General features: G+C 44.3%; 1 protein-coding gene across 4 annotated transcripts in view; it reads right to left on the bottom strand.

Annotated features, from left to right (window-relative positions):
* Positions 1-2,085: 2,085 nt before the first annotated feature.
* The window catches only part of PNPLA4 (patatin like phospholipase domain containing 4), a 318,980-nt gene continuing 295,047 nt past the window's right edge, over positions 2,086-26,018 (bottom strand). For all 4 annotated transcript variants that reach the window (XM_069204620.1, XM_069204621.1, XM_069204619.1 and 1 more), the window contains one exon: positions 2,086-3,426. In XM_069204620.1, coding sequence (XP_069060721.1) covers positions 3,295-3,426 — 132 coding nt within the window. In that variant the 3' untranslated portion in view covers positions 2,086-3,294. The remainder of the gene's footprint in view (positions 3,427-26,018) is intronic.

The following is a 26,018-nucleotide window of genomic DNA, read 5'->3' as shown; positions in this document are numbered from 1 at the left end:
ACAGCATGTCGAGAGACAGCGCATGCGTGCTGCTTAGGCTTGACCTAGAAAATGAGATTTGGGCCTGACAAGGGGTTTATCTTGCCAGGTCAAATTGAAAATTTTAAACTGCACACACAGGCTGCAATGACATGCTTGAGACATGTTTTCAGGGCTAATTAAGTTGGTGGCACAATAAGTACTACAAGCGCACTGGTAGCATTTAATTTACAGGCCCTGGGAACATGTAGTGCCACTGTACTAGGGTCTTGTAAGTAAATTAAATATGCCATTTGGGCATAAGCCAATTTCACCATGTTTAAAGGAGAGAGCACAAGCACTTTAGCACTGGTTAGAATTGGTAAAGTGCGCAGAATCCTAAAGCTAGCAAAAACAAAATCAGAAGAAACAGGAAGCTGGAAGGCAAAGAGCTGAGAGGGAAACCAGACTAAGAATGTCAGGTCCAACAGGCACTTTCTAAGTAACAGTGGCAGGGGATACCTGTAAATGTGGATGCTGCCTCACCTGCCTCTCCCATGCCATAAAGTGGGTGCACTCAGAGCCACAATGATTAATCTCACCATCCTAGCAAGGCACTGACACATTTAACCTACTGAAAGAAAGACAAAGTCATTAGACAAACTTTCAACAGAAGGGGTGACATTTCAGGGGGGTCTGCTCTATTCATAATTCTTTGGTATTCTGAGATGTGGGAGTGGTGTTTGTTTTAACTAGTGATGCCTATAGGGCCGCTAGAAATAGGTTACTGCACAGAAAACTGATGCAGCAAAGACCTATGCCTGACTCTATAAGTATATCTATTAACAGTTTGTGAGCAACTTTCCAAGGACACAGCTTTGGAATATTTTTGTGAAAAAAAAGGTGTTTGGCTACATCAGGCAACAACTGTGTGGCACCCTTTTTTAGCTCCGTTTCAACTTTATATAAAGAACTGCTAGGGTTAGAATAAAGGAACTTTCCAAGTTCAAGTAACTGGTAATATATACCTTGGATGTCTTTACCTGCTTATTCCAGAACACATGCTCTCAAACGTGTGATAATGACCATCACCACCAAAACCTAGCACTGGCATATTTAGTTAGCCTGTAGAAAGAAAGTAAAACTTATTAGACCTGAAAAATTTGAATATGGGTTGAAGCCCCACTTTCCCTGTATCTACTGTCCTCAAAACTAGTTATTTTTCAATTTCTGTATTCCATTTTCAATACAAGGAGCTGTTCAATGGGGTCTACTAACTTCATAATTTGCTTGGATTCCTAAATTGAAAGGGCAGACATGCTTGTTTAACTGGGGACACTTATAAGATCTCGTTACTGCCTTGTGTACTGCACCTTGATACAGCAAGGACTCATGCTTAGGGGGATGCCTAATTGTAACAGCTTATAGGACTGCACCTTTGTGAAAAACTGTTTTGTGACTAGCTATTGACAGCTTGTGGCATGGTAGAATATTCAAGGGCTTATGCCTCACTCAAAAGGGACACCCTGTAGTATTGTACCTTTATAAAGGAATTACAATACATTGTTTGTATTACATTTTGCATAGGTTATTTGAAATGCAGTCTCATTGCGAAATTACACAGCCTCATCTAAGAAAACTGTATGAAGCAACTTTCAGCCCCAGCTACAGCTTCTCTGCTACTGCTACTCTAGGTAGCTTCGAGCAGAAAATGTATTTACGTTTAGCACAGGGACACTATTTAAGTAGCAGTGACCGCACTAAATAAAAGCAATAATTGTATTTGTAAAATTTCCACTGTCTGAGAAGATCAACTTCTCCATCAGTTCTCCAGGTGATCATTTTTTTAATACCAATTCTAGCCTCAGCCCAGCCAACATGTGCTTCACGACTCTCTCTCTTCTTCAAGGCTTGTTCCAATGTTGCTTTAGGCAAAAAAAAAGCATCCACTCACTAAGCAGATATCCAACCCCATGGTAAAGGAACATCCTTATTGCAATGTGAACCTTGACAAATCCTCAGCTAAGGTTTTTTCCACTGTTCCATTTCATTTTTATCAAAAAGAAATGCTCACCTTTGTGAAAGAATTTCAACGATTTGTGCCTCTTTCAAGAGTGACATCAGAAATGTATTTGAATATTGCACCTTTATTAGTCACGGACTTGTGCTAGTCTCAGGAATGACATCTACACATCTGCTAGTATTGCACCTCCTGAATACTCCTCAAGGAGCTGTGTCTGATTCATGACGGATATACTCCAACACTTCTTGAAACAATTCCGAGGCTGAACAAAGGATCACTTAGAGTGGGCTGATGACAAACTCTCTTGTTTAACCTATTTTTGAATTGCTGTGCATTGGCCGCTCTGGGCTTTCTTTAATGTGCTTTAAGAATAGGTGTTCTTTAATATGGTACAGCATTTGCGAACATAATTGGTAATGTGAGCTGAGTGATTGCATGCTTAGCACATAAAAGCGATATCGAGTGGCACACCTGGTGAACCCGTAAAATCCACCATGTACATTTACAACTGCAGACATTCCCTTACTGTGGCAAATGCTTCTAAGCAGCAAAGTACAATTATGCATGCAAGCGCATGCTTTTGCCATTCGAGACTTGGAGAAACTTAGACAATGCATATGTTTCATACATACATTTCTTACATTTCCTCCCATCCTTCGTGAATCGAGCCCCTGGATAGTGTGAGAATATTATCTTATAATTCTGTCAACTGAACCTAAACTGCTATGGGGCATCCCAAACCACAGTATTGTTGTTAACAGGGACTCGTGCGGTATAGGAATAACTGCTCTTGCCTAGTCACCTCTCTTTTCCTACTACATTCCACAGACAATAACAACAGTGTATGCTGGAAAGAAATGAGGGAATATTTGAAGATTTAAAAATACATTTTAAAATTATATAGTCTGTTTAGACTACAAATACAAACATTTCTAACGAACAAAATAATAATACTTTAGTTGAAGCCGAAATAATCATGGACAATTTGTGCTTTGGTACGTTGGTTTCCTTCCATTTATCTGTTTTCCAACAACAGTTGCAGTTCTTCCACAGCAAAAGCCTACTTAAAAGATAAAGAATGTAAACAATTACAACTGTAACACGGTCTGTGAGAAACAAAATGCATTGAAAATAATCTGCACTTTCTGATGATGTTTTTAAAGAAGAGTTGTTTGCAATGATTACTTCAGCGGCGCCTGTGTTCTTTCTCTTGTAAAGTCCAACCGTAGACGTTCATACCCTCTAAGGCACAGGTAACCTTCATCCAACATCCATCAATTTCAGAAATGCGCCCATCGGCATGGACAATTCGATTACTCGAACCAGTTTTCCTTTCGTAGAAAGAGCAGCGTGTCATTATATCCAGCTTGGAACACAGACTCCATAGTCTCAAGGTTTGGTGGGAACAAAGCCTGGTTGAACCTCTGCAGGTTTGCTGGAGACAGCTAGAACAGACAGATTAATATGGATATGAGGGCACTTGCTTTAAAACGTTGCCATAAAACACCAAGCACTGAATACATTTAACTTTAGTATCATGGTCTTTAACATGGAACCAGGAGCGCCTAGTCCCTGAAATATTTTCAGACTTTGTAAAGTAGTTCGACTGAGTTTTCACTGTATGCAAATATATGTTATATGGCTACCCTGACAATATGGTACGGATCTGACCTTCAGAGACCTACGTTGGGCACACTGGTCAGCGTATTAAAAAAGATGCTGTTCGTGGCACTGATGGCTGGCTAAACAAACAATTTGGACCACAGGCATACAATTGTTTTTCAAGCCATAGTTTACCACGTGAAGGAGTAATATCAGACGAGAAATGGCAGTCAAAATGATTCAGGCTGAATTGCATCTTGGCTTGAAAAATCATCTTGTATGTGGACTAAGAAACGAACTTAATATTATAGTACATTGTGTCACATCGTTCTACCACCACTTATAACTGTTAATTATATGTGTAAGAATATTCATAATGCTGTGCGTCTCGTTAATACCCTTCTAAGCCGCGCCTGAGGGATCAGCACAGCTTCCGAATAACCATCTTCATGCGTAATTATGTTTACTTGAAGGCGAGCCTTAACAGTTCTATTTTCAGGTACTTTCTGCATACATTGTTAGGTTCTACCCTAAAGCCTACATTTAGCGCATTCTACAGTCTGCAAGCAGGACCGGCCTCTGTATTTAGCTACTTCAAATGTCTTGGCACAAGAGCCCTCATTAAGTATGGCCCGAAATGCTCATGCTAACGCCACCACCATGGAGATACTGGATATCAGAAACTCAAAAGAGGCAGCGTTACTGGGGTTACTGCAAGTTGAACCCTGAGGGTCACTGTAGAAATAAGGACTTATAAGGTCATATCCCACGTAATGACGAATTTCTCCTCAGAGTTTCACTCTGAGATTTTGGTGATTTTAGCTGCTGAAATCACTAGTCATGTAAAAAAATTCTCTTGGAACTCAAGTACAGTCACTCACTCCAACTGCCACCTAATATGAAAACCCCACAAAGTTCCATATTACACATCAGTGTTCCTGTCCCCTACATCATCTGTTCCGTCTCCAAGGTTCCTTCCAACATTATTATTCTGGGGATGCTAATGAAACAAGAACATCACATACCTTCCCCCTCATATGAGATGAAAGATATGAGGATAACTAGGTGGTGACGATGAGATAGGGTATGGACAGGAAAGGAGAGCCCCTACCAAAAAAAAAAAACGGCACAGAAAATATAGACACATTGAGCTCAGTCGGAAAAGGAAAATGAACCACACCAACAACAATGTAAATGCAAGGCTATACTAAGATAAAACAAACTGCTTCAACCTACTAGGAAATGTTTGTTCCTGTCACTACGCTCCACCTCAGCCCCTACAGAAGTATTGGACAACATATCACTACAAGTAAAATGCAAAGGCTCATCACCGAAATTGAATGCCCATTGATGCCTAGAGCCAATGCCTCCGTAATCAGTACCAGAAGTAGTTCCGAACTTCTCGGTGTTACACAGGGGTTGCTCCCATCGAGAGCATGCTCATGGTGGAAAGCATTACCCAACTCTCCAGACTTCCTTATTGGGATGGGGCCACCACCACCCGCAAACCTTTAAAAATGATACCCTGATTAGATTCCACATGTGACCAACAACCCTCATACCACCACTCAATACGTCGATAACTCTAACAATGTTTGTACATTTCGTACAAGATCTTCCATGTTTGTCAATCAATTTACTACAGATCAAATCTTCTTCCCAAAGGGTCTTAAGGGAAGACTTGTCTATTCAAGCAGATATATAGCCCATGTCCTCTCTTTGTACTCAACAACTCTCTTCTTTATATCCTTGTGCGTTTGCCCCGTGGTTTCTCTTCACTCATGAAGGAACAAGAGGTAACCATGGTCTGTGTCTTCTCAGGAGCTCAAACAGCATGATACCAATCACTGAGTTAGGACCGACCTACAGCAAGAAACGTGGCATGTTAATTTACTCCTACAGCATCCAGCTCTTCTTCCTGGGAGAATGTCCTCAGTCCAGAAGTGTTCTGAAGCTGTGGTCTTAGAGGTCCAATACTTATACTCATTTCTGCCTTTGACGTAGGCAAACTTCAAAGGAAAGTCTTTGTAGTGCACAATACCCTGCCTTTCCTGCCCTGGCCCCAGACACACTCCAGTGAATTCACAAGCAGACCAACTGTCCTCCTGGTCCAGATGTGTATCCACAGCCAGGAAGAGACACAGATTGGTTAAGCAAGAAAATGCCCACTTTCACCAGTATATGTTCTACCTCTAAATACACTGCACCCTGCCCACGGGGCTGCCTCGGGCCTACCTTAGGGGTAAGTTACATGTAGTAAAAGGGAAGTTTTGAGCCTGGTATGTGGGTACATTTGCCAGGTCGAACTGGCAGTTCCAAACTGCCCACACAACCACTGCAGTGGCAGTTCTGAGACGTATTTACAGGACTACTCATGTTGGTGGCACAATCACTGCTGCAGGCCCATTAGTAGCATTTGATTTACACGCCTTGGGTACACCTAGTGTGCTATGCTAGAGGCTTACTAGTAAATCAAATATGGCAATCATAGATAGACCAATCACCAATACAATTTAGACAGGGGGCATATGACCTTTAGCACTAGTTAGCAGTAGTAAAGTGCCCAGGGTCCTAAAGCCAACAAAAACAGGTCGCAGGATGGAGTGCTGGGGGCCTAAGCTGTGCTGTGCATGAAGAACGTCTTGGAGGGTCGCACACAAGCCTTGGCAACTGCAAGTCACATGATGCACAGGGGTATTGTCTTGCGTGGGGAGGCAAGCTCTTACCTCCACCAAGGTTGGACAGCTGGACGTTGGGACTGTTGGGGTCACTTTAGTCCACCACCGGTGTTGCTGGATCCACGCTTGCAGTCAGGAGAGGGTACCCATGCCACCGGTCGTTGCTGCAGAGAGGTGCCTTCTGAAGTAGACAAGTGACCCCGTCACTCCACGGGAGATTCCTTTGGTTCTTCTGGTGCAGGTTGAAGTCAGGCAGTCCTCAGAGAATGCGGAGAAGGCTACCCCTCCCATGCCTGTAACACCTCTTTCCAAAGGTAGAGGGTGTAACACCCCTCTCCTAAAGGAAATCTTTTGTTCTGCCTTTCTGGGCTTGAGGTGCTCAAGCAACAGGAGGACAGAAACCTGTCTGTGAGGTGGCAGCAGCTGCATGGGATTGTGCAACCAATACCAGAATCAGTATTGGGGTACAATTCCCAGTTGTTAGACACCTTACATGGCCATATTCAGAGTTACCATTGTGAAGCTGGACATAGGTATTGAACAATGTCCAGTGCACGTGTAAAATGGCATCCCCACACTCACGAAGTCCGAGGTAATGGGCCTGGACGATGTGGGGGCACCTCTGCTAGTGCATAGGTGCCCTCACACACACCTACTTTGCAACCAGCCTGCAGGGTTGGAAGACCAGACAGATAGGTGACTTATAAGTGACCTAGTATAGTGAAAATGGCTGTGAAATAGTGCATGCACTATTTCATACAGGCTGCAATGGCAGTCCTGTAGAAGCCTTTGCACGGGCTCCAGATGGATGACAAAAGTAATGCTGCAGCCCATAGGGATCACCTGGAACCCCAATGCCCTGGGTACCTAGGTACCATATACTAAGGACTTATAAGGGGGGACCAGCATGCCAATTTGGAGTGAAATACTGGGTTACCAGTATGTAAGGACTCATTTGGAAACAGAGAGAGCATGAGCACTGGGGTCCTGGTTAGCAGGACCCCAGTGACACAGTCAAAACACATTGACATCAGGCAGAAATTGGGGGTAACAAGCCAAAAAGAGGGTACTTTCCTACAGAGGGAAAGTAGGATAGCACCATCTGTGTAAAGCAGTTCTGGGACTGGAGTCAAATTCATCGTAGGTACAGCTTTCCCATTGGCTGTAAGGAATGAATTCAATCTGTTTATGGATAAAGAAGAAACAGAATTGGTGCCAGGACACAGTCCTGTCGTACACCTCGGGAAAGCCCAAAAGTATCAGTGCACTCCCCCTCTATGCCATACCTGATCATGGCTAAAACCCCACAATGTAGTGCGTGCAAAATATGAACAAAGTTTGGGGCAGGCCCATCTCAATTAAGGTAAGCATTAGTTTAGATCGATTCACAAGGTAGAGAGCACTACATAAATCTGAGGAAAAAAGGACCCTTTTGAGCAACTGTATATTTTCCAACCAATAGACTAAGGTTTAGGCACTCTTCCTGTGTCACCAGCCCTCTCTGAAACCACATTTTATCATGCTGATGACAACAAGCTATTGGGCCCAAGATTATCATATGCCGGCTAATCAGGACAACAACTTTTACCACTTAGTTCAATGAAAATATTGGTCGATAACAGCAGGGATCCTGCCTGTTACCTTTTTTAAATCTAGGGACTATGAGCCAGATTTAGTGTTTGGCGGAGGGGTTCCTCTGTTACAACATTGATGGATATCCAGTCCACGGAAATATAAATCCCATTATATCCTATGGGAGTTATACATCGGCGGACAGGATATTGTTCACTGTAACCCCTGTGCCAAACTCTAAATTAGGCACAATTACAGCTGACTGCAAGGAAGCAGAATCCTGCAAAGTACCACAATTTTTATTGGACTGGTAATCATGGGAGTCCAGAGAGCACAATTTTCCTTGTAAAAGTCCACTGGGACCCCGTCAGGGCCAGGTGCCTTTCTAGATGGGTTGGAGAAAATGGCAATAGTCACCTCTTCGATGGTGAATTTGATCTCTATCTGATATGGGGGAGGATCTTCTACCAGGTCCTCACTCCAGTTGTGCTCAAAAGAGTAGATAAGTTTAAAGTGACTAGTCCAGCTGTCTGCACTAATGGTGGTCCCTAACCATTGACTTTTGATGCCTATTGACATTCTTTCATTCAAGATGGCCCAAAAACCCTTGCTATCCATTTCTTTGCAGGTTTTTATCAAACTTTGCCATATTTCCTCTTTAAGGGCATGCTTTCCTTTTTTATAGCCATTTTATAGTTATGCCTTGCTTAAACTATGCCTGTTCTATCCCTGTGGCTGCATTTAAGTACAAGTCGCAGGCACTAATTGATTGCCTTGCATTCCATGTCAAATCAGCCTGGCTGGGTAATTCCCCTTTGAAGGCTCAAAGGTTTTTGATGAACATATGTAGATTTTTGAACACCTCGATCATGCCAGCTGCAGGTTAATCAGTAGTTAGTAAATGACTGAGAATCAGTCCACGGTTACCCTTTATAGTAAAACAGCAAGGTGATGATATTCACTGCCTGTCGCCTTAGCCTGAGACCATTATTGGGGTTAGGTTGGTCATTCCTTTGCACATGGGTGGTGTGATGCTATTAATTGTGTTTGACCAATGACTTTGTGTTTCACCACTGCGCATATTAGTTGCTCAATGTTCACCAGTAGCACATTACATGTTGTGTTCAGTTTAGCTGCCTATTGGCTTTAACTTGGCATTAGACATTACATTTGGTATTTGGGTTAGCTGCCTATTGGCTTTGACATGGCATTAGCCATTATATTCTGTATTCAGTTTAGCTGCCTATTGACTTTGACATGGCATTAGACATTACATTTGGTATTTAGGTTAGCTGCCTATTGGCTTTAATGGGGAGTTAGACATTGCAGATGAGCTGTGTTTTTCCAAACTGTGTTTTTCCACATGATGGACCAAGCTGTGTTTTTCACACCAGACCTTTGCTGATAAGAGCGCGTAGATTATGTGTTTACCTCTCAATCCAGTCTGAGAGCGAGTGAGGCTTGGAGAATTGGCCACTCTCCAAGTTTCTTCAGTTCTCACACTGAGTTTGCTTTTAAGGGGTGGCTCTGGGCAACAGAGGGGGAGTTACTATCTTGACTTCAGACAAGAACAAGACGTCAGTTGCCTGTCCCCGTTTGGGTAGAAAATCTCTTTCTCGCAGCTGAACCGGAGTCATCAACTTGCAGTCCTAGAAAGATGAAGCTGTTATAGGCCCTACAGCCTTGCCCTACGGTGATGCAATTTTGACTTTTATGCTTTGCTTTGAAGTTATGCTATTATATAATCACATGTATTTGCTGTGTGCATTGCAACTGAGAAGTACTTTGATATATTTTGCTTTCATTGCTGCGACTACTTTTGAACGTGTGCTTCCAATCTACTAATTTCGTCTCCCAGGAACCTCGTGGTGAAGTAATAATAACAATAAATGTCTTCTTTAAACTCAAAAGTGCATTCCAGAGAGGTTCTGTAAGCTCGGTCTTGAGATAAGACGAAGAAATCAGAACAGGTGGTTGGAGACTATCCAGCTAGCCGAGTGCTATATCCGGAAGGCAGAGTGCTAGTTCATTGAGGTTCTGGTCACTAAACCTGCTTTCCACCATGCTCCCCACATCTACACACTCAGCCATACCCTAAGAGATAAAGACGTAATTTATGATAGTTCCTTGCCTTCAGCCTACAAAAGAGGGTACTTGTAACTGGAGGTCAGTCACAATTTCGACCAGGTTGTATTAGTCCAACAACATTAGATTGTGCCCAGAAGCTGGCCTCTTTGGTCTGCTCTCTGGCCAGATGGGGTAATATCAGTTGCCATAAAGGGATCACATTGGGTTACACTGTGGCCTATCTTTGTATTAAAATCATCTTCAATAATCACATAAAATAAATTCAAAATGAAACTTGCTTCATTTCTTAAAATTTCCATAACATAAAATAAGACCTGGATTTGACAGCCCCTTTCCACCACAGGATTATAGAAATTAATGAAAAAAAAACAATGTTGGAAGCTCTTTCCAGAACAGTTGGATTCCAGGGTGGCTTGAGCAATTGGAATAACTTTGTGCAGCTTAAAAATGTGGACCATGGTAACCTGACCCCACCCAAATTCTGCTCCCAACAGAACTGGTGGCAGATATAGCCAAGGTTTCAAACCCATACCAAACAATGTTGTTTAGATGTCAAGTATAATATAACATCACAATGTCTGCACCAGTTCAGTCCTGGACATTTTGTGCTTTAACCAGCAATGTTCTAACACATCAGTTTGTGTGTCCTTGAATTGCGGAACCTCAAGGGAAATCTCTATACATGCTAACCCTTCCAGGTTGCTTCAAGACCTGATTTGACCCCCTTCTTCTGCAGGCACGGGTCAGTCACTGAACAGTCATTCTATGTACTCTAAACCCATCAAACCGGGAAATCTGTTGGTGTTGAAGATACTGCTGTGGGCTATTGGTTTGGAATGGAGAGAGGGCAGTACATGCCTAATGACCTTGGTGTATGAAAGATGCATATAAAAATAGCCCAATGTCAGGATAGTAATGCGTTTGTTCTGGAGATTCCAATGGGTATGTGAAATCAACCGGCCAGCTAGATGCAGATTCCTGCAATTGATCACCACACAGTGCCTGCTGGAGTGTTTGGTTATGGAACCAATCCAATCAACTCTCCTAACGAGGAGGATATATTTATACTCAAAGAGCTAGAATTAGAGTTGATGTTTAGCCAATTGCACACATTTTTCAAATCACTATCAGTTTTCGTCCTAGCGACAGATAGATATAGGACTTTTGTCAGAACTGCTACAAAAGGGCAACAGTTAGGTGGAAGATTAAGATGGGTATGGTTTGGAGCATCCTCTGTGGGGCAAACCTCCTGTCTTGATAACAGCGACAGAGCTCCTACTTTTTGGGGCCTCTTGCTGGAGTACCCCACCCCCAACTAGTTGGAATTCTGCCAACAGATGTGATGGAATCAATAGAAGTGGTTGTTGTTGCAGTAAGGCCAGATCCTTCCCCATGGGTCTTCATATGTTGTGCTAAGGCGGGGATAATGTTTACCGCTACCACTTCCCCCACCCCTGTGACTTTTGAAAGTGTATTGATACAGTTAGTTAGCTTCATAATAACTTGTTCCAGATTTACGTTTCTTTCCATGAAGAGGGTGACAAAATTATTGAACAGGGTTTTGATCTTCTCAAGCATCTAGGCCCAATTAAAGTCACTGATTTCACCACCGATTTCCCCAACACCCAAGCATGGTTCAGGGTCAGTGTAACTGTGCACATATTCTGATTTTTTATTTAAGTTCTTAACAGCCCTAGCTTTGTCATTGCCAACACCTTTAGTCTGTTTCTTTCTCTTGAAGGAAGAGACCCCTCTGCTGATATGCAAGGAATCAGGGTCACTTATGTCCTGTATGGCGGTTGCAGCCCTCCTAGCCAAGTCGCTCTCCACTGAAGCAATTTGGATATTTGTGGAACTGAGATGTTGGGAGGATGAGGCAGGAGGGGAGATGCTAAACAATTCACCATGATCTTGGAACAACCCCTTTCTACCATATCAATTTCTTTGGAGATAACACCAACTTTTCAGGCCAAAAAGGTACACAATGTAGAACCTACTGGAGCAGTAGAAGGTTTAGATTTGTCCCCTCTTCAGAAAACTTCTGTTTCTCCATGGTGCCAAAAAAAACCAACTGGCTTTTATGATGACTCAAAAGTATAGCAAGAAGGGTACGCCTTACATACTACACCAGTCAGATGACACTAGCAGAACAGCCAAGTAACAACCTCAAGTCCAGGGATCGATACCTTCATAAGGAGACCAAAAACCCTCAAAGCAGCTTGACCCTTCAGCTAAGAGGGGTGGCCCAGCCCAGCCTCCTGCAGGCAATGACAGATCCACCCTTGGTTCTGGCTTTGCCTGGGAGGAGCCCTCGCATGTCCTGCTCAGGGGAGCTAGAAGCCACGCTAAAATGCATGTGTTAACTCTGCCGCATCCTGTCGTGTCAGTTCTTCCATGCGTGCTGGCTTGGGCAGTCTTCTGGGACCTAAAGTCCACACCTTAGTCACAGTCCAAACTCTCCCACACAGTGAGGCTGGGGCAACACTATATAGCACAAGTTGACTCAATCCCCACCTGCTGCGTCAATTCCTCTGTGTGGTGTAGCTCACAAGATCTTCTGTCACCTAGAGTCCCCTCCTTTGCCGCAGTCCAAACTCTTTACATTTTCTTTGGAGTAACCAATCATCTCCTTTTAACAAACATTCTACTGTATTTGTGGTTCCCCAGGAGATAGAAGGCAAATGTAGGTATAAGAATACTTAGAAATTTCAAGTATTCGGAAAAGTTATATCCGTGTGACTATGATTAATTTAATATAGTTACATGACAAATAAAAGTAATAAAAGTAGTCACCACTGTTTTACTGGTGAGTGGTCTTCTAAATTGTACTCTTCACTCGAAGGTGATTAAAGTAAAGCTAGACAAAATGGTAAACCGTTGCATTCTCAGCTTTGCAAGTTTGTAAGCTTAGTATGCCATGACAAGTTAACATCTTTGAAACAAAGTCAAACTCATGGTCACAATACTTAAAAACGGCACTAACAAGCCTAGAAATCAATCAAGCTGAACTGGCACAGTCACAAATATCCATCAAGGCGATCCTGAAAAGACAGACAAAAATCCTTTCCCGTATTTGTGATTTGGGAAAATTGAGCTACAAAGCGGTGCAAAGAGGGGTGGCAGCATCCTATAAGAGTGATACACAGCATCTGAAACTCCAGCCCTACTTACCTTGCACAGGAAGGCCTGTGTGACAAAAATTGTCTTTGCCAGACTGCGTGGAATAAAAATAAAGGAACTGAATCCAAATTGGCGTTCCCTCACCAGTATAAACTGTTGCAGACTGTGGCTATACCACATAGACATTTATCCATCTATTATGCTGCTGTCCAGCACAGCTGAATGCATGATGCACTTTACTAAGAGCTCTCTTCCTTTGGTATTCGCTCTAAAAGAGCCAGTAGAGCTGGCCAAATGTGGGAAATTCATTTAGCAACTTCAAGCAAAATTAAATGAAAACTGCACATCGAACTGTTTCAATTTTTAACTATTTAACTGCTATAAACTAATAACTTAATGTAAAAGTATGAAGCCAGGAATATACAAGGCTTTGATATCTATTGCTGCACCTCTTATTTTTCTTTAATTTCATTAGGCCTCAATTTTAAAGAGTTTTTACAAATTAAGAATTGAGATTATTGTTAAGCAATGGCGCATTAATTGTATTACTAGCTGACGGCTGTAACTTGCTACATTATGTGTTCTTTTGCAAAGATTTTAAGTAATCACGCAATATGTTTTGATGATGATAAAAAAAAAGTTAGCAGGACCAGGACAGGTCGATTTTGAGACAGACCTTTAATTCCTCTCAGGACCTAAATGGCTAGCTTTACTTCAGTGACCCTAGACCTTGTCCTCTTATATATGGAAGAAACCCTGGTTGTAACTGTAGTCCTCTGTGTCCAGGAGCTATCAGGTTCAACCTTTGTGCACACTGTGGTGTTCTTACTTTACTCTTGTGATACAGCAAAGCAGCAAACTATAACGTCACAATGCTGCTGCATGAGTGTCATGATATTTTGTATTTTACTTGCAAGGGATGCATCGTAGCGAAGCTGGATAACAGAATGGGTTGGAAGTGAAACGCACAAGCTATACAGATAGCCAGAGTTCATAAGATAGACTAACGGGGAAGTTCTCGATGGGGCAGCTTGTCAAGTTGTGGTAAAGTATCGCTGATTTGCTTATAGTACACTTTGAGGTCTAATCAAGTGGCAGTCTCAGTGGAGTGGCAGACAAAAATGCTGGTCCTGGCTCTTGGGCAGATCACTGTTTGTGAGGAAATTAAAGATTGTATTCACACATTGCAGGAAAAGGTAAGGAATATCAAAGGCACAATGAAGGAAAGGTCTGTCAAGCATGGTCACTCACTCAAAACAGTTACCTGATGTGAAAACCCTCCCCACATTTCATACTAAACGACAGTGCTCCAGCCATCGATATAGGTGTGCTCCCAATTCCATATTCCTTTATAAAACTCTCCCGTCCCAGTGGGTATAAATACAATAAGAACATCACAACCGGAATAGGCTAAATATATTTCGGAAGGTCCTGTAGGTGGACAGATCACATATGAAGTATTCTAGTAATGGAGACACAATGTGGTGCTTGCCGTTTTTTATGAACCAATACCAATAAAATAACACCAAAATCTCAATTACTAGAACGGTTCAGTCCTCTACTGTACTAGTTAATAACTCCTTTGCCGTTTTCCTTATGTCTCCAATTTCCAGCCTGTAACTCATCTACATGAGTACACACATTCTCACTTTCTGATGGGTTCATTACATTTCTTTCAGCTCATTGGAATTTTCATCTCCATATTTTTTTTTAATTTAGAAGGTACATCTTTTTTATGGGACGAACCACCAACTTTCACTCCATGATACTCCTTCATGGGTCAGCGCTAGACATTAGCTACCAATACTCATATAATAATTTTCAATTTGTCTATGAGATTGTTTCGTGAGAATGATTTTTGTTTTTGCATTAACTACTTATTCCCGCATCTAAAGTAAATAATTGTGTAATTGTCATCTTTCATTCCATTCACTTCATCTAACTGGTTAAGGGGAGTTTAAATGTTTTATTTCCTAATTCTACTGCTACTTCGGTATTGTTGTACATATATTATAAACATTTCTTTCAGGAAAATCTTGCTGCCTATGCCAAGCTTCTAAGGGTGAGCGCCATAGACAACACAGAATCTAGTTTACTTACTAGATGCCTGATTGCTTGGGCTTTGTTGCAGCTCATTACAGCTCACAGCAAGACGGGCTTCTCTCTCCCAAACCTTACCAACTATATTTCCTGCACTAAGTAGCTGTGAGGTCAAAAGTTAAAACTGATCTCCTAGAATAGCTTAAAAATGAGGTGCTTTCATTTCCCAAAGAATGCTGTTTCCGTGTTAGAACAGTCAAAATGGCAAACAGCAGAGCGAGATTCTCGGTCAACGAGTGCAGTAGATTTGACAACCATAGTTAATGTTTATTATGCGGAAATTGTATTATGAGGAAAATAACACATGCAGTGGGAGGAGCCCTAACATTCTAGTAGTGAAGTGAGGGGTGCTGAAACATCTTGTCCCGATGCTCTGTGAAAGAATACTTTTGTCTATTGCTACAAAAAGTGATCTGGAACACTGGCACACTTACTCAGTGAGCAGAAGGGCACCATCTCTTCATTGCAGGTAAAACTCACTACTTATTGCTTTAAGGGGACTCATATTTGGGCTCTGGGGATTACACGTCTTAAAGCGTATTTAGTACACTTGCAATCAGAATCGGAGAAATGGAGCTAACCTCTGTTTAGCATATCAGGATGAGGTATAAGTACAAAGATAAATGGAATGAAGTATGCACCTGGCAGTGAGCAGACACACACTTGTTATATATGGCGAGCTGAGGCCTGAAACTACAGTGAGATAAGTTTTGAGAACTCCCAGGGGTCGAATCCACTAAGGGGGGATGATGGTATGTGGCAGGATCTGATACTTAAATCGGGTGTATGCAGTTTTCATCGCAGAGAGTATCCGAATCTGTATCTACAGCTAGGTAAGCACATATAACCACCAAACCTATTCATCAAGAAGACAATCATATGATTCTTTGTAATGTTAAGAACACAGGGAAAACAATGTATTCTTTAAGATGCAAAAGGTTTATCAGTCCGTAAAATTCTTGCTACACCTGATGATTCATTGCTAAAGGAGAGGTCACACACAGTCATTCGCTATTTACGTGTAGTCAAACATAGTCCACTTTTCACTTTTTCTTCTTCAATTTTAATGACAAGGTGCTGGATCACAAACCATTTCTGAATGGCACTATTTCATGTTTAGGGTGGTACATTAAGGCAGTGCTTGCTGCACCTTTTATCACTGTCTTATGAAAACAAAGCTTCTAAAGGTGGCCATAGTTACAAGAATGTTTGCTCACCTTTATGGTGTGACATTCGTTGTGGTGGTGATGTGTTCTTTATGTGATGCATTAAAGCAATGCAACTTTGTTGTGTTGTATTGTGGTTGTGGTGTGCATACCATTTTGACTGTCTTGTTGAGGTATGCCATGTTATGCTTTAATTGTGACTTACATTGCTTTGTGGATAGTATTTTGTTATGTCCAGTTTTTTACTTTAGATATGTCAACACGTGCTGCTATATTTCAACCCAAACATAGCACATGCCTTAGAAGTTCCTCTGAGAAACAACCATTTACTACCGTCTAAGATGGTAAAATAGCACTGCCCCAGCATTTCAACAATTTAAGACACCAGTTAGTCCAAAACTGTGTGAAAACTTAGGGCCAGATGTACCAAAAGTAGGGATTGTGATTTGCTAATTGGGATACTACCTTTGTCAGAAAAACTAGTGACTCCCAGTGAACACAAATCAAGCTCCCTTATGAATGAGGTAGGTCACAGTTTGGAACCCACTAGGAATTGTAACCATCAGAGGGATGGTGGCCTGCATTCCACCATGTCTGTAATTGCTTCTTAATAAATAAATTGTTTAAAAATGCAGAAATATGCAGCTTGTTTTCCTCTAAGGAAAACGTGATGTGTTTAAAAAATAAAATGAAAAGCTTATGTCTCGGTTTCTAAGACTAGGCAATGCTCGACTGCTTTTAAAAAATATTTGCTTCAACATTCCCAAAATTGGACCCCTTCCCATTTGCAAATAGTTGACACCTCCTTTGGGGTGTCTGTAAAATATGAATTTTTGGCAACCATAATTCAGGTGCGAAGCATTCATACATACCACTTAATTCGATATTTGGAAGGGATGACCTAAACACGCCCCTTTCACAGACCGAATCACTAAAACCAAATGGTATTTGTATATACCAAAATGCTTTTTTATGGTCGTAAATTGGCCGATTCTGTGATATGGCCCATTTGTGACTGCAAAAAAGTTTTGTAGGTATGGCATTGATTCGTAACTTGGCTCTCTAAGGGCAACATGTATGACCCTCAGTGTTTGCGGCTTGCAATTTGCATTTTTTTGCGACTTGCAAACTGCGAGTCACAAACACTGATGTTCAACATTGTCTAAGACACTGTTTGCGATTCTCAAATGGGTTGCAAGGGACTTGCTCGTTAATACTCATAAAGCAGGTCGCAATATGCGACCCTTTGGGAATGGCCAACACTCACAGGGATGGTTGCATGCTGGGGTCAGCAGACCACCATGTCTGTAACTTCTTTCTAAATAAAGCAGGTTTTTTTTAGTTTTTTTTTAAATGCAGCCCGTTTTCCTAAAGGAAAACAGAATGCATTTTCATTTTTTTTTTTACTGGGACCACTGCCTGCTCTGAAAAAATGTTGGGTCCCTATTCACAAAGGGGAAGGGGTCCCCAAGGGACCCATCTCAGTTGTGAATGGGTTAATGCCTCCTTCAAGTAGTTGGTAAAGTATGAATGTTTCACAACTGCATTCCCAGTCGCAAAACATTCATACATACCAGTGTGACTCGCTATTTGGAAGGGACACCCTTTACATGCCCCTTCCTAATACCGAATCGCAAAAGCAAAATGCAAGTTTAGTAACAAGTTACCAACTCGCATTTTCCCATTGGTAGATGCCAAAACGCATTTTACCAATCACAAATGGGCCGATGCGTAGTACATCTGGCCCTTAGTGTTCCCATCAAATGTCTGTAGTGAATTCGTCCAGCAGAAAAAGACTTATGACTAGGAGCATACTAAGACATCAAACGGTATTTCAGTAGGAGAAAGTGAAGCAATTTACTTTGCTAAACCAGATGACTATCCCATTAGTTTTGCCAAAAACGAAAACCTTTTACACGCCTATCCACTGACACAATAAGCTAGAATGCTTCCATTTTCTTACGATAATGGCATTACTCCTAGTCCTACTCCCTCGCCTTCTTTTTAACCAATGAGGCCTCCTGCCTCCCCCCTAGACCCTCCCTTCCCCTTTCAAAAACCCCCCCCACCCTTATCCCCTCCTGTACAAAAACCAAGCCCAAGCCGCAACTCGGACAGTCCGTACCGGGAGGGTGGGAGGGAACGGAAAAGGAAGGCGAGGGAGTAGGACTAGGAGTAATGCCATTATCGTAAGAAAATGGAAGCATTACCTCCCGTCCCTCCCTCGCCTTCCTTTTAACCAATGAGACATAGCAAGAAAAACACACAGGAGACGGACATCGAGTTGCAAGACCCTTAGTTAATATCCTGCACCAAGAACATCCCAAACATTATCTCATAGAGGATAAGACCCGGTGACCAAACACCGACTCCAAACCATCCAAGTCCGACAGCCTATAATGACGCACAAACGCCGAAGGAGAAGCCCAAGCGGCGGTCCTGCAAATCTCCACCACTGAAGTCCCCTGAAGCTCTGCCACCGTCGCCGCCATGCCTCTGGAAGACCTCCCCTGAGTCCCTAGAGGAGGAACCACCTCTTTCAAGGAATAGGCCAACAGAATCAAAGATCGAACCCACCGACTCAAGGAAGCCGTGGAAGGTTTCTCACCTTAGCGCGCCGGACCAAAAGTAACAAACAGTGAATCCCCTGTACGAAAAGGAGCCACCGCCCGCAGATACTCCAACAAAACCCTACGTACATCCAACGAATGCAAACGGACCTCCTCCCCTGATGAGGGATCCGGACAAATTGAAGGAAGGATGACCGCCTGCCTGGAATGGAACGAAGAATTGACTTTTGGAATAAAGGGAGGCACCGGAACCAGAACCACCCTATCGGGAAAAATCTTACAAAAAAGGAAAGGAACATGCCAATGCCCCCAATTCCCCCAACCGACGAGCCGAAGTAATGGCGACCAAAAAGAACGTCTTCAAAGATAGACGTCGCAAATCACAGTCCCCCAATGGGTCAAAAGGGGCCCCCGTCAACACATCCAAAACCAAGGACAGATCCCATGAGGGAAAAGAACGTACCGGGCGAGGAAATAAATTAATAAGCCCCTGAAAAAATCCAGGCATCAATCGCCCTTCAACTTGAAGATTACGCCATGGTCCCTAAATGCCTGAATAGCCGCCCACTGTACCCGAAGAGAAGCCACTGACAACCCTAAACGAGCACCGTCCTGCAGGAACTGCATCACCTCAAAGAGAGAAGCGCAGGAAGGATCCAACTCACGACTTAAGCACCAAGACGAAAACACCTTCCACTGCCTACCATAAGAAAGCAAAGTTGAACGTCTCCATGAAGCCAGCAAGGTAGAACTCAAAGCCACTGGCACCTAACAGAAACGCCCTGAATAGTTGAAACGGAGGGAATGCATATAAAAGGCCCTGCGGCCAAGGACATGACATCCCGTCCACCTCCCATGCTTGGGGACACCGAAACCGGGAGCAGAAGCACTCCACTATCGCATTCTCTACTGACGCAAACACATCCAGCACTGGAAGACCCCAAAGCCGAACCAGATGCCGAAACAGAGACCTCCGGAGAGAGAAAAGTTGAGAGGAAGGAATCACGCTGCTCAGTAGATCCGCCCGAACATTTACCACTCTCGCCGAATGACATAAGCCTCGGCCACTAAGTCGTCTGTGCGAACCAGAACCGCCAACCCCCTCAGGGAATCCTGGAAATGGACCAGAGCCAGGAATATAGCCCGCAATTCTCGCCAATTAGATGACCGACTCGCCTCCCGAGGGGACCAAAACCCCCGAATCTGAGCTGACCCCATCCATGCCCCCCAACCGGAGAGGCTGGCATCCGTCGTCACCACCACGGGTCTCAGAGGTGACAAAGACACCCCTACCCTCAGGTGGTCTGCATCCAACCACCATTGCAACTCTCTGTGAATCAATCCGGACCCTGGAACCCCGTCCTTCAGAGAACCGGACCCTGGATCCCACCTACTCAAGAACCACGTCATCAAGCACAGGGGATGGAAACGTGCCCAAGAACCCAAAATATCACTGACGCCAAATGTGCAGTCGCAACCATAGAAGAGCTCGGGGAGCAGACAGTAACCATACCTTCTTTACCAAAGCCTGGAGAGCATCCAACCTTTTTTCAGACACAGTCACCAACCCTAGAATAGGCTGAAACCGAGCCCCTAGAAAAACCAGATCCTGGGACGGCACAAAGTCCGATTACACCCAATTGATCAAAAACCCGTGTTATTGCAGGACCCCCAGAACTTGGGCCACCTGCCTCTGCAAAAGGTCTCGTGAATGGGCATGAATCAAAATGTCGACTAGAAAAGGGTGCAGAAACACCCCTTCTGAATGAAGCAAAGCCACTAGAGGAGCCAGCATATTCGTGAAAATTCGGGGAGAAGATTTCAGACCGAAAGGCAGAACGCAAAACTGGAAACGATCCTGCCCCACAGCAAACCTCAGGAACTTTTGAGAGGACCATGCCCCCGGTACGTGTGGGTAAGCATCCGGCAGATCCAGTGACACCAGAAAATCCCCTTGCCTGACCAATGGAAAAATAGTCCGAATGGACAGCATGCGGAAATGCCCTGTCCTGATCCAGGTATTCACCTCCTTCAGATTGAGCACCGGTTGAAAATCCCCCTGAAACTTTCCGCACAAGAAACAAGACCGCATAAGTGCCCTGACCTCGGTCGTCTAGCGGAACATGGGAAATGGCCCCCATGACCAGTAAGTCCCGCACTCCGTCCAATAATGCTCCACTCCAAGACCCCTCTGAAGGCAGAGGTGTGGGATGCACCCCGGAATCTGGAGGAACCGCCACAAAATCTATGACATAACCATTGGTCATCATGTCTAGTACCCAATGATCGGTTACACTGTCCTCCCAAGCTGAAAGAAAGTGACACAGTCATCCCCCAACCGGCCCTCTGCCAGGCCCACAGCGAATGCCAGGACCCCTTCTTGAAACCACCCCGGGTCTCAGGAGTAGACTTCTTAGGTGAAAAACGCGGATGAAAACGCCGTCTCCTAAACGAAAAGGATTTAGCAACCCTAGTAGGAGAAGATCTGGAATGCTTCTTCCACCCTTTACCCGAAGAAGAAACCCCTTTATAAGGTAAGGCATGCTTCCGCTCCTTAAACGCCTTGGAAAGTATGGATGGTAATAGTTCTCCAAACAAGTTACAACCCTCAAACGGCAGTCTCAACAAGGCCGCCGTTTCCCCTGGATCAGCCTTCCATGAACGCAACCAGAGGGACCTACGAGCCCCAATCAAAGACCCAGATGCCAGAGCCGAAGTACGGACTATATCTGAAGACACATCCGCCAATAATCTGGCCAGCTGTTCCATACCAGCCAGGAGCTCCGAACACTCCGCCCCTTCCTGTACAGCCACCGCCAGTTTATCAAATCCTTGAACCAATGATTGTGACGCATAAGCAGAATAAATCCCTGCCTCAGCGCCAGACTCTCCGCCGCAAAAGCCCTCTCAAGACCTGAATCCACTTTACGGTCTGTGGCATACGTAGGCACACAATCCTCCGGATTGACTGCCGTTTTGCCAATTAGAGTAGACAGAATAGAGTCCAGGCGTATTGAAGGAAGGAAAAACCCCCTCACCCTCAAGTAAGTAAAGTTACTGAAGGAATCGTGGAACCTGAGCCTTCTCCACATCCTTCCACTCACGAAACACCATATCCTTCACAGGTCCCTGGAAAGGCATGGCAAACATAAAAGGCGTCTGATATTTGAGGAAATAAATGAGACTCTGAGTTTGTAGGTTGAAACACAGGGAAACCTAAACTGTCCCGAACATGTGTCATCACTTCCCACATTACCTCTTCTGGAAACCTATTTCCCCCCAGATGACGTTGATGGGGCCTCATCCTCACTCTCCGATGAGGATTTCCTTGCCGCTACCGATGAGTGCGCACGCTTAGACTGATCAGTCCTGGCCACGCCAGCTTGCAGTGCCCTGGTGACAGCCATTTCACCCATATCCTGCACTTCCTCACTAGACATGAGGGGAGTACCCCTGCCAGGTACCTGTGGGTTCTCAGGAAGAGCAATGCTACCCTCCCCTCCCACCTCCGAGGAGGAAGAAGAGACAACCACGTCCCTTTGCTGGAGCTTTAGGCATGGTAACCAAAATAACACTGCCTTTCATTCCAAAACACTACCCTACATATAGGACCCTGGTCCTCCCTAACAGGGCTCCACCAAACCCTAAAAAGGTCACAATCCTTGTAAAAATCCAAAAAACCACGGGCAGAACGCCCGTCCTACCTGACCAGCATCCAAAAATTGAAGTTCCTCGGTCCTCGCGGCTCCGCGGCGCGGAAACCCGGAAACTAACGCCCCAGCCACAGAGGGACGGCTGACCCCGTCAGCCGGCCCCCAGTACACGCCTCTCGAGCAGCCATGCCGTTCGCTCAAGACGTGACCCAGCCGTAGCACTCCTCGCGGAGCACCGCGTCCCGAGGAGTGCCTCCATCGACGACCTCCAGGCCCCGCCGTGCAGGTAAGAAAGGGAAAGAAAACCGTCTAGCGTGGGCTAGACAAAAGAACAGGAGGGGATAAGGGTGGGGGGGGTTTTTGAAAGGGGAAGGGAGGGTCTAGGGGGGAGGCAGGAGGCCTCATTGGTTAAAAGGAAGGCGAGGGAGGGACGGGAGGTAATAGATGCTACACTTTGGTATTTTAGCAACACTAGTATTTTATGTTTCAGAAACTAAAAGCAGTGCGTCTCTGAAATGTCTGTTTGAACCTCGTGCGATATATTTTGTTTATTAGAGTGTAAACTCAGTGAATTTCATGTTGCAGAAATAAAGACGCCTGTATGACACGCATAAAGGACTGACGCATGTGAGAGAACATTCTATACTAATTAGTTGTATTAATTTCAACGAACAGACTTGAGGAGTGCAGCGTGCATAACCACCGGTAAGCACCTCTCTAGGGAATCTTTCAAGTTCTGTGAACTATTGCCCTACACTAATCAGCAGACCACAAGTTTTCCAGGAATTTCAACCTAGTAATTAGCTAGGTTATTGTTACAAGAGCACACGAGTCTGATCCATCCTCTGGAGATTAAGAGTACATTTTCAGTCATCAGATACATAAGCAAAGAGATGAGGGAAAGCATCCCTGTTTCAAGGAAAGGTTACTCATCGTATTACTCTACGCTACTAAGTATAAAAAAGGAACATAAGTGCGTTACGCAGTGAAACGTTTTACCAATGCAGGCATACAATGAAATCACAGAAACGCTACATCCTAATATTGAAATAGCTTATCTAAAGTACAAATAAAATCGTTTTAGAAATTACCATTGCAATTTTTTAGGCCTAAAAAACACAGAATTAGCTACCTTGCAAAAAAGCATAAAACGGTCAGCCCAAGCTCAGCCATTGGTAGCTGCCAATCACATACTGAACTTATTGATTCATTACTAACTCCCACTCAGTCACCAAGGTATTCATTCGCCTATGCATTCTGTTCGTACAACCTCCATTCATTTCCTTCCTTGTCTATTCGCTCATCATTACATACACCCAATCAGTCATTCCTCTGCTCACTCATTCATTCTCTCATCCAACCATTGACTCATTTCTGTTTGTTTTAGTGTCTATTTAAAGATACAAATATATACTATTAAAATTGAAAATTGAAGCAGGATTTTTATTGTGTCATGTAGTTACTTATCGACTGTTCTGGTACTGATAAATGCATCCACCCGATTCTCAATCAACACAACCAGTCACACACATGCCGGTCAATGAAACCGTATGTTTACTGGTAAAAAAGTGAGGCGTTTTCGCTTTGAAAATTTTTGTTTTCAAACATATTATTAAATATGAGAGAAGCCAACCTGCTTCCTGCACTGCTGGGGATTGCGTCGCTGGCCCGACTCGCCTGGACCTCAGAGTGCGACTCATCCCTGGGGACGACACTGGGGACCCCCAGCCCCCCGCTCTAAAGTATTGCCGGGGCTGCGTGAGACACCCTGCAGTGACCCATCCATGCGCTGTCCCTAATCCCAGTGGAGAGCCCAGGACAACACTGCCGACTCCCCTCTACGAGGTAGGAGACTGCAAACGATGACCGGCTATGAGTGCCTATACCAAATACCTTGAGAGGCCTGGTCTGGCACTCTGGGGCTCGGGCAAGTTAAGGGACCCTCCCTCACCTGCCCAGGCCTCCTGTGTCAAGTTTGGGATGCAAAATAAGGTCCCTGGGGGGAACCTTGCCTACCCACCATCGCAGGCAGCCAGGGGACCGCAACGCCACTATCTTCGCCTAGCAGCCGCAACCGGGACCTGTCATATTAACCCACAAACGCCCTGATTCTTGGAAACATAAGATCTCACATCAAACAAGGGCAGGCAACCAGTCCTGGTTCGTCCCACCCCACCCATCCCCCACACCCAGCAGCAGTGGACACAGCCAATCGGTGCACTGGTAAGAGTTCCATACAGGGCGTAATTTGTGCTTGTTGTTTCCGGTGCTGAGCACCGGCACTTATTTTGGAGGGCTTATTCTTCTGCCTCAAGCATTTGCTGCGAGCAAAAGACAAATTTGGGAAAGACGGAGGAAGGGGAAAACGAAAAAGCGTCACAAAGCTGTAGGGGCAGTAAGTGGCTTTATATGGATTTAAGAGGCCCGAGGTGGCTTCAGGATTACGCCGCCTCAGTATTCCGTGCTCGCAGATTTAATTGCAGCAGCCGCATGTTTAGGAGGAGGGCTTTGAGCACCGGCACCTTTTTATTTACAAATTAAGCACTGGTTCCATATATCAAGTGTGCCAACTCTCGGTCGACCAGCTGACCCAAGACGTCACCAACCCAATACTGGGACCAACACAAAGCTTATCACTTCTTTTCAGGAGGTCTCCAAGTCTGGAAACACATCCTGTCACTAGCTACCCACTCACAAGACCCTCATTGATCACCAGCCTCCAGGGAACAATACCCTACCCTCCCACTGTCTTCACAGGAATCCGCATTCCACACTATTGCAGCTATCACAGGAGGAAAGAGTGTGAAAGGAGGCCACCAGACAAAGCTGGACAGATTCACTCAGCCTAAAGACAATGCTGGAGCCTCTGTGGCAACTGAAGCGCACCCCTAATCGAACGCGGTATCCCCCGAAGACAACAGCCTTACCCTGAAAGACATACTAGCAGCTATGCAAAGTGTCCATGGTTCCCTAGAAATGAGAAATTACATGGCCTAATGGAGGTAACACTCATTAGGGCAGACATCCATAACCTGGGAGCCAGAGTTAAGGAAGCAGAGGGTTCCTTGGTGACGCAAAGGGAAGAATCGTTCACCCTCAAGGATAAAGTCAAAGTGCTCACAGCCACCCTCGACGCACTTGGGGCGAAGATAGAGGACCTAGAGGGACGCTTATGAAGAAATAATATCCACATTCTCAGCATACCTGAAAAAACAGAAGGACCTGCTGTAGACCTCTTCATGAAAGAGCTGATCCTACAACAGTTGAAACCTCACCGTCTCCCAAATTACTTTTTAGAAGAAAAGGCCCATCGTACACCAGGCACGCCGCCAAAACCCGGTGCTCCACCTCAGCCCATTATTAAGCGAATCTTCAACTTCAGAGACTGAGATCTTATTCTCCAAATGTCCCAAATGCTCCACCACTCCAATTCTGCAATGCAAGAGTTACCTTTTTCTAAGACATCAGTCTACGTGTACAGAGGTTAC

The sequence above is a fragment of the Pleurodeles waltl genome, chromosome 8 (genome assembly GCF_031143425.1).
Source record: "Pleurodeles waltl isolate 20211129_DDA chromosome 8, aPleWal1.hap1.20221129, whole genome shotgun sequence".
NCBI classification, from domain to species: Eukaryota; Metazoa; Chordata; class Amphibia; order Caudata; family Salamandridae; genus Pleurodeles; species Pleurodeles waltl.
Note: the sequence above shows the minus strand (reverse complement) of the source record. Positions and strands in the feature narration are given on the sequence as shown.